Source organism: Saccostrea cucullata, unplaced genomic scaffold, assembly GCF_032062105.1.
Source record: "Saccostrea cucullata isolate Sc308-1 unplaced genomic scaffold, CSIRO_AGI_Scuc_v1 ctg6286, whole genome shotgun sequence".
Taxonomy (NCBI): domain Eukaryota; kingdom Metazoa; phylum Mollusca; class Bivalvia; order Ostreida; family Ostreidae; genus Saccostrea; species Saccostrea cuccullata.
The window spans coordinates 17,556-27,356 of record NW_026929019.1 but is presented as its reverse complement, the minus strand read 5'-3'; the positions used below and the strand labels follow the sequence as shown (position 1 = coordinate 27,356).

At 35.9% G+C, this 9,801-nt stretch overlaps 1 protein-coding gene across 1 annotated transcript; it reads right to left on the bottom strand.

Moving 5' to 3' along the window:
- Nucleotides 1–538: 538 nt before the first annotated feature.
- Nucleotides 539–7,868, bottom strand: LOC134279583 (uncharacterized). Its single transcript, XM_062761992.1, has 3 exons — nucleotides 7,471–7,868; nucleotides 799–913; nucleotides 539–691 (listed from the first exon to the last, which is right to left on the bottom strand). The coding sequence occupies exons 1-3, from the start codon at nucleotides 7,866–7,868 to the stop codon at nucleotides 539–541; spliced, it is 666 nt and encodes a 221-aa protein (XP_062617976.1).
- Nucleotides 7,869–9,801: the final 1,933 nt, after the last annotated feature.

Here is a 9,801-nt window from a genome sequence, read left to right as displayed (position 1 = left end):
CATTTAAATTCAAAATCCATGTATTATCCTTCCTGTAAGCTACAGTGAATGGAAGAACCAACGTAACAGGTTTTGATCAATGTGAGCATGTTTTTTAATTTATTTTCGCGTATGACGTTGCACTTCCTCGGCGTTCAACTATTGTGACGTCAAAATAAAACACATGCTTTAACCCTTTGACCCCCTTTCCGTGTTATGGTGTTTTGAATGCCATAGATGTCCATTCACTTTTTATGCAAAGTAATATGTGTAATGTAAATATTTTCATATAAAACAAACACGTACTTTCATTTGATACTGTTGTGCAAGGTATCGTCGTTCTGCCTCGAGTCGAATGTTATAAATATTCCTTATGATATTTGTCGTCTGCATGATCTGTGCGTCCCAATACTGTTGAATTCTTGTTTTGTCAAATACCCACTCGTCATACATCCTCATTCCGATGGTCTGAAATAGATCATATGGTTAACGCAAAGTTATATTTTTGAATGATAAAAACTGTTTTACTTAGTTAAGGTAAAATAAGATTGAAATAAGATTAAAATAAGATAGAATATGATACAGAAATGCATATTCCACATGCCTGATTAAGTGTTGTTTTGAAGAAAGATAGTTCTGTACTGCACATGGCGAGTCGATTGTTGGTAGTCTTCAAAATCCACTCTTTTGTATTTGCAAATGTTACATTCCACTGTAAAAGGTGTTCATTTAATTGAACAATTTCATTAATTTTACGTTTAAAAATAAATATTGATTCAGTTACTGTACTTTGTGAATAAATAAATTTGATTTAAAAACCTCTTTCAATTCGCTAACTGTGGAAGATAATTTTTCATTGCTCTCCGACAGGGTGGCAACCTTCTCTTCTAGTGACTTTATTCTGCTATTTTTGTTTTCCAATGCTCTTTTATATCTGAAAAAAAAGGTAAAGTCATTTTGCCATATGAATTAGAAAGTTATTTTTACGGTTCCATATTATTTTGTTAAACACAATATCATTTAAAGAAGGAAAAGACTTGAGTAACAACCCTTGAAGGGTGTTAAAAACTGCCCAAGCTGAAGGTTAAGCTTTATTTTAGCTACATGTACTTTGATTTTAAGGATAAAAATCATAAACAATTTAAAAAAAAAACAGCAATATCTCGCATAGATTTCAATCTAGAGTTCAAATAGATAACCTAAATGATACTTGCCAAGTAAAATAAACCATAAAAAATATTTGCACAATTTTACACAGAATTACATAAGAAACGATACAAAATCCCTTATCTAAGTATCAAAGAAAATTTACGATTTCTTATTCAAGGGATTTCTTTTTTATTTTTGTCATTTCAAATCAAAGTCGATCAGAATATTTGTCAATCCAGGCATAGATTTTTTGTTTTTTTATCCTTAAACTATGGAATCCAGATAGGACCATGCAGTTCACTGTCGCACAACCTAGCATCAACTTAAGGGTCGATGATGCAATAATTCGATGGTGCGATATCGATGGTTGGATCGCACGATGAAGCGATAGTAAATATCGAGTCATCGTCATCGTACCATCGCATCATCGTCATCAAATAGCATGCCATCGTTATCGTGTCATCGCAATATCGCTCCGTCGTGCTATCGTTCCATCGTCATCGCATTGTCGCGTAATCGCATCATCATCATCATCGCGCTACCGTACCATCGTTTCATCGTTATCGCACCATGGCTTCTTCGTCATTGTACTATCGATCTAAACCACGATGGTGTGATGGTGTGATGCGATAGTGAATAACATGGCCAAATATAACACTATATGCTGTCATGAGACAGTAATAACGGCACTAAGGTGTTTGCCTCTAAATACTTACTCCTTCCAGGGGCGGATCCAGGAATTGAAGTTGGGGGGGCGCCAGATTTAGGCAGGAGGTCTGGGGGCCGCCTTGAGTTCCCCAGTGGGTCCAGGGCAAAGTCCTGGTGGGGGCCCAGGGGGCGAAGCCCCCGGAAGCTCATAGATTTTAGAGGTTTTGTAGGGTAAAATTGAGGTCCACCGAGAAGACATTTTAAACATTTTCTCGAAAAAACTGTTTTATGCTAACTTTGACAATTTTAGGGCGGGGGGGGGGGGGGGGGGGGGGGTGCCGGGTGCGCCCCCACTTAAATCCGCCACTGCCTTCATATTGGACTTTCCAAGGAAAAAGTCAAAATAATTCTATAATTATCTCCGTACATGTATTCGTCAAATTGAGCATAAAATTTTCAGGTGACCATATGATCTATGAGCCTCATAGATGTATTTTGTATACTTAATTCATTACCAGTCTGAAATAACAGAATTTAATTAATAAAGTAAATCACTTAACTAGATTCTGATAAATATTTTGCCCATAATTTGGAACTTTTTAAGTTTACTTTCTCAACCACATAAAATATTATTTTAGGAAAAAAAAAATCATTGAAAATACAGCCCAATGATTTGTAAATGCCTATCCCCCCCCCTCACCATCACACACACACACTCTCTCTCTCTCTCTCACACATTTTTTTTAAAAATAGACCTAGATGGCAAAGTTATTTTAAAACATCGTTTATTATGATAGTTTGAAATTTGTTCTTGTACTAAACAGTTTTACGTGTGAACATCTTATTGAAAATTTCTACATTCACATTGGGTTTGCGTCACCCATTATCATATTTTTAGATGTCCACTCGGCACACCTCGGCCGATTCATACTTCATCTAATGAAGGAGACGGAATATGAGATTATTTAGCACATGTATGCTGACGATACAGTGTGGTCAGTTAAAATCATTTGTGTTTTAATTGGATTATATGGATTATATTTCATGAATTCGTTGTCACGACCTATGACATTCGGTAAGTACAAGATTTAGTATAGATTGCATAAAAATAAATAAATACAAATGGTTAGGTTGAAGTTCAAAAAGGGTCAAAGATCATCGCATGCCACAGTCGACAAATTTCACATTGTCAAGTTATCTCCCGTTGCGGACATTCAGTATATATACACTATTACAGGCGTAGATCCAGAATTTTTTTTTTTCGGAATGGGGGGGGGGGATGTCACACCTCAGTCAAAAAAAAATCCAGCCCATGATTTCCCGAGAAGCAAATAAAAAATAATAATAAAAACAATGATGGTGGGGTCCCTGTTTTCTAAGGGGGAGGATGTCCAAAGTCATTTTTATTCTCTTCAGTAAATAGTCTTATTTAAATAACTGCAAATTCAAGGGGGGGGGGGGTGTCTGATCTCCCTAGCCACTGACTCCCTGTAACCTGAAATGACAATTGATCTTATGACTCCATATAATAGTAGAAAATTTTTCCATTTGACTATATATACATATTTTGTTTCCTGTGTTTATGTCTGTTTGTCTGTTCACAGAAACTTTAACCTTGCCCATATTTTAGTTTTAAGTGGATTGGGCTATACACATGGCTTCCACATTTCATAGGTAAATTTCTTTTGGCAAAACCTTTTAATGGGTACTACCAATTTTGACCTCTTGGTCTCTTGACCTTGGAGTTTGACCCACTTTTACAAGAAAAATACCTTAAACTTGGCCTAATTTAAGTTTTGAATAGTTGGTGCTAGGACTTTCATGCTTAACATGTGCAATCATTGTGAACTTTCAACAGGTATAAATATCCTTGACCCTAGAGTTGAACCCAATTTAACTTTAACCTTGGCAATGACTTTTGAACAGGTGAGGAAGTACTAGGAATTTCTCTCTTATTTCACATGTGTATTCCTTGTGACAAGACTTTCCCTTTGATACCAACAATTTTGACCCTTTGACCTTGAACTTGGAGTTTGACTTACATTTGAGAAACTTCAACCTTTGCCAAAAGCTGCCATAACAGTTGCTGTCACAACAAACAAACAAATTACTAAAAAAACACAGTATACATGTACATATTTTATATTCAACAGATATACTTCTGGTCATATCTCAAGTTCTCCCTTGAATCAGACATGGTGATATAAATATTTTAAAAATAATTATTATAAGAGTTGAAAAGGTTGTGCATATTAAAATATACTAAGCTCTGCAGATGAATTAGATATAACAGTTTAGCTTTATTTTGCTACCCAAAGCACCTTGATTAACTTAGTATTTACACATGTTACAAGCATACTGTTTTCTGAAATGTACTGTTTTCTGTCATCCATCTGTTTGTCTGCAAACTTTACACATTCTTAACTTCTTAAGAACCACTGAGCCAATTTCAACCAATTTACATGTAAATATGCAGGGGACTTTTTCCAACATAAATCTTCATCTCAAGAACAGCAAGGACATTTATTGTCCCCCATTTTTGCTAAAGGTAGGGGACATTAAATCTCATTTGTTTGTCAGTCTGTCCATCTGTCACAATAAATTTAACCTTGGTCATCATGGTCATATATTTTGAATGAGAAGAGACAGGACTTTTATATTAAACATGTGTATTAGTATTTAATAGGACAATACCATTCTAAATACACTATGATTTTTATTACCCATGACCTTGAAGTTTGACCTACTGTCATAAACAAATTAATTATTTTAAATTGATCATTTTGAAAGATAAATGAAAGGGCATTCATATTGTACATGCATGTATATTACCTGTGATAAGACCTTTCCAAATGTATCATGACTTTTTGACTCTGTGACCTTGACCTTGAAGTTTAATTTACTTTTCAATAATGTTGTATTTCCTTTTGATTGAGAAGAGATACGACTTTCACATTTCAAGTGTACATTACCCATAAAAGATGTTTCCCAACATGCTATGATTTTTTACTCCTTGACCTTGATGTTTTACCAAAATTTCAAAAGAGTGAACTCTCCCAAAAGAGGATTAGGCCACTGTGTAAAATGAAATAGGAGTATAGGGAAAACAGGGCTTTTTGTATAAAAACGTCATTTTTCCACCCCTATTTGACACCCCAGGGCAAAATCAAAATTCCAAAACCTTACTACACATTTACATGACCCCATCATCCATCTCCCAAAAGATGATTTGGCTGCTGAATAAAATGTAAGAGGAGTTCAGGGAAGATGGGGCTTTTTGCATAAAAAACGTCATTTTTCGACCCCCAATTGACCCCCCGGGGCAAAATCAAAATTTAGAAGCCTTACTACACATCTACATGACCCCACAAACCAACTCCCAAAAGATGATTAGGCTGCTGAATAAAATGTAAGAGGAGTTCAGGGAAGACGGGGCTTTTTGCATAAAAAACGTCATTTTTCGACCCCCATTTGACCCCCCGAGGCAAAATCTAAATTCCGAAACCTAACTGCACATCTACATGACCCCACCAACCATCTCTCAAAAGATGATTAGGCTGCTGAATAAAATGTAAGAGGAGTTCAGGGAAGAAGGGGCTTTTTGCATAAAAAACGTCATTTTTCGACCCCCATTTGACCCCCTGGGGCAAAATCTAAATTCCGAAACCTTACTGCACATCTACTTGACACCTTCAACCATCTCCCAAAAGATGATTAGGCTGCTGAGTAAAATGTAGAAAGAGTTCAGGGAAGACGGGGCTTTTAGCATAAAAAACGTCATTTTTTGGCCCCCATTTGACCCCCCGGGGCAAAATCTAAATTTTGAACCCTTACTGCACATCTACATGACCCAACCAACCATCTCCCAAAAGATGATTTGGCTGCTGAGTTGAATGTAAGAGGAGTTTAGGGAACAAGGAGCTTTTTGCATAAAAAACGTCATTTTTCGACACCCATTTGACCCCCCCGGACAAAATTAAATTTCCAAAACCTTACTGCACATCTACATGACACCACCAACCATCTCCCAAAAGATGATTAGGCTGCTGAATAAAATGTAAGAGGAGTTCAGGGAAGACGGGGCTTTTTGCATAAAAAACATCATTTTTCGACCCCCATTTGACCCCCCCGGGGCAAAATCAAAATTCCAAAACCTTACTGCACATCTGCATGACACCAACTCCCAAAAGATGATTAGCCTACTGTGTAAAATGTAAGAGGAGTTCAGGGAAGAGGGGGCTTTTTGCATAAAAAACGTCATTTTTCGACCCCTATTTGATCCCCCGGGGCAAAATCTAAATTCCGAAACCTTACTGCACATCTACATGACACCACCAACCATCTCTCAAAAGATGATTAGACTGCTGAATAAAATGTAAGAGAAGTTCAGGGAAGACGGGGCTTTTTGCATAAAAAACGTCATTTTTCGACCCCCATTTCACCCCCCGGGGCAAAATCAAAATTCCGAAACCTTACTGCACATCTACATGACACCACCAACCATCTCTCAAAAGATGATTAGGCTGCTGAGTAAAATGTAGAAGGAGTTCAGGGAAGACGGGGCTTTTAGCATAAAAAATGTCATTTTTCGACCCCCATTTGATCCCCCGGGGCAAAATCAAAATTCCGAAACCTTACTGCACATCTACATGACACCACCAACCATCTCCCAAAAGATGATTAAGCTACTGTGAAAAATGTAGGAGGAGTTCCGGGAAGAAAAGTGTGACAGACGGACGGATGGACGGACGGACGGACGGACATGAGTAACAACAATATACCCGAACTTTCTTTAGAAAGTGCGGGTATAATGACATAATATGACACAATATATCCGGATTCGATATTAAAAAGTCACAGTAGCTCAGTCAGAGCTTTAAATGCGAGGCCCCTTGTCACGGTAGGCAATGGCACGATTAAGAACTCTCATTCTACTATAATTATTGCCAAGATCAAAGAAAAGCCGCGGACATTATTCTCCAATAAATCTCGAACGTCATCAAAAATTTACCAGATCAGAATCACATATCAAACCTGTCCAGTTGAAATGTACATTTGACTTAAGCATGAAATACTTATTTAGACCATTTATTTAGTGATAAAGTGGTAATACAGGAAACTGATTTTGTTATTGTATATTCAAAAAGATTAATCTAAATAAGCTTTAAACAGATTTATAATTAATAAAAGGCTAATTTTAGTACAGGGAAAGCACAAATCGTCAGCATTCTATTCACAGGTAAACAAACAAATTTACACCCTGGTGCTAAATGGAACAGCGTTTTCGCAGCATGGTGACCTAATTCGTTTCGAAACGATCAGTCGTATTTTATAGCTGCTAGCACATGTAGTAGAATAGAAATAAAGTCCTTGTTGTCGTGAATGTTGCAGAATTACCTCAATCTCGAAATGTTGTTTGAAATATAAAAGCCTCGGCTAACGGCTCGGCTTTTATCTTTCAAACAACGTTTCTCGACCTCGAAGGTTATTCTGCAACATTCACGACAACAAGGATTCATTTCTTAAATATTCAATGGAATTGAGTGCCAAGCAAGGGTCTAAATTTAAAATTTTTCCCTAGTAATGAAGAAGCTAATGAGTAATGAGCAAAAAAATCCGTATAGGGTCATTAATCAATATACAATCATTCGACCATATTCTGTGCTTCACGTTTTATTAAATACATTTACAAACCTTATTTCATTCTTTTCAAGTTCTTCGATTCGTTCACGCTCGTTGTTGCAAACTATTGAAACATCCGTGAATCTGTCTTTCGTTTCATCCCACTGTAGCTGATATTGAGATCTGACCCTCTCTTCTATACTGATTTCTTGTTTTGTAAACTGATCAACCGTTGTTTTCAACGAAGAAATCCTTTCATGGAGTTCCTGAATTCTTGGATGATAATACGATACATTTCGAATCAAAATCTCAAGGTCCTCGCGTAACTGATAAATATCTTCTATTTCTAGGATGTCGCCTTCATCAGTAGTTGACATGTCACCCAAAATCAACAAAAGTGAGCGAACATTGAAATCAATGTCTGCATAAATGTGCGACTGCGGCACACAAGGTTGGGGACAGCTTTCCATTTTGGAGTGTATTTTAAACTATAGATAGAACTCATAGACATCCTTAATTAGATAAGCTGCACTGTGCACAATTTCCCAGAAAAGAATGAATGTCTACGGTTTTTTTGTGTTTCTCAGAAGCTGTGCATTCGTATGTAAATTAATTAATACATTAAAGGTGAAAAACATAAAGCATGTTTTTTTAAGGTCTTCCGTCTTCAGCGGAAGACCTTTCTGTTATTCTTAGGTTTCTTTTTCACTTTTATTATTGTTTTTTTTCTTACCGATTTTGTGCACGCGATTTCTCCAAAACGGCTTGATGAATTTTCATGAAACTTTCAGGACTTATGTACCATCACTTGAACCTTATGCGTTTTTTTTTTCTTTTTTGATAACATCACTTCCGGTCTGAGATATTGCCGATTTTATGAATTTTAAAGGGTCAAGTTTTCCAGAGTTTTTCTGGAAAATGAGTTAAAATAGAAACATGAAACTTTCAGATATGATAGACCTATGTCTGTAGATGTGCCTTTCGCAATTCGATTTTTCCGGAAACGCCGCACGTCGGCGCTCGCAATGGTCCGAAAATAGTCCTGTCGTGAATTTCAAAATTTCTAACACCTTTTCTTCGATATCTTTTTACCTAGAAATATTTTGTAAAAATATATAGAATAAAAGAAGTGTGGAATTCCAAGATCTTTCAAATGATATCTCAAAAAAGGGGCTGGCCCTTAAAATTAAGGGCCTAGAGGGGCCGAACGTTTTTTCTTTATATCTCAAAAAGTATTGAGAATTTGTAATACGTCAAAGAAGCAAAGTTGTTCAAAATATCAAACTCAATCTATTGGAGTCGTCAAAGTGCGTCCGGCGTCGTCACTTCCGGCCAAACCGGAAGTAATCGAAAAACGTGTATTTTTGCTGTTCTTGACAAGTTTTTGGGTAACATACGTCTCTGGGAGCTTAAAAATTAATTTTCCGTCCGTCGTCATTACTTCCGGTCAAACCGGAAGTAGCCAAAAATGGCTTATTTTTGCATTAATTAACTCAGCTTTAGAGGATTCAAAGCATTTTTGGGCGTTATTTCTCATTTTTGTTAAAAATGAAAGCTACTTCCGGTCAAACAGGACGGAAGACCTACTCGTTGCTTTGCAACGAGCTTTGCTCTAGTTTTTTTTTGTTTTTGTTTTTTTGCGAAATAAAAATGGGGGCTATCAACCTCTTTATAAACATTTCAATTCGTCTGATATGTCTATCCAACTTTAACCCACTAGAAATACTCCATCTAAAGGATAATGAATATATATTACTTTTTAAGAGAAATCTACAGGAAATAATTGAAATCATTCATTAACTCTTGGATCATAATAAAATCTCAATGAATTTTACCATACTTTGAGATTTTAAATTGTGTTTCGGAAAATTTGTAGAAATATGGATTTACTCAGTATTAAATGGAAAACTGAATTCTCTTTAATGCCTTCATATGTTTACAAACTGGGAAGTGTATTAGCCAGCACTTTGTTATGAAAGTGCAGAGACAATATTAATGATCAATTCATATTAAAATTTATAGTGTTCTAAATAAACATTTGAAGTATGAATTCCATCAATTTTTACTTTTTTGTTATTTTTATGACACGGAATCACTGGTTCATGTAAGTAAATCGTTCTTACGCACTAGTTTTACAAAATTAGATAAAAATTAAAACATATGAATAGTTTATAAATTATAATCAAAGACCTAAAAATGCATTGTTTATTTTTTATTTAATGTCAAGTTTAGAGAGAAAGGGTTTGTGGAGAGGGATGCTTACTTCTCATGTGTTCATTGTGATCTTAGATCGCCCTGCTCTCAACCTGTAATGCTAGATTTGAATAAATGATCAAAAAATATTCCTTATCTTCATATTTTCAAGGTTAAAAAAGCGGTATGAAACATGCAAATTGTTATGTA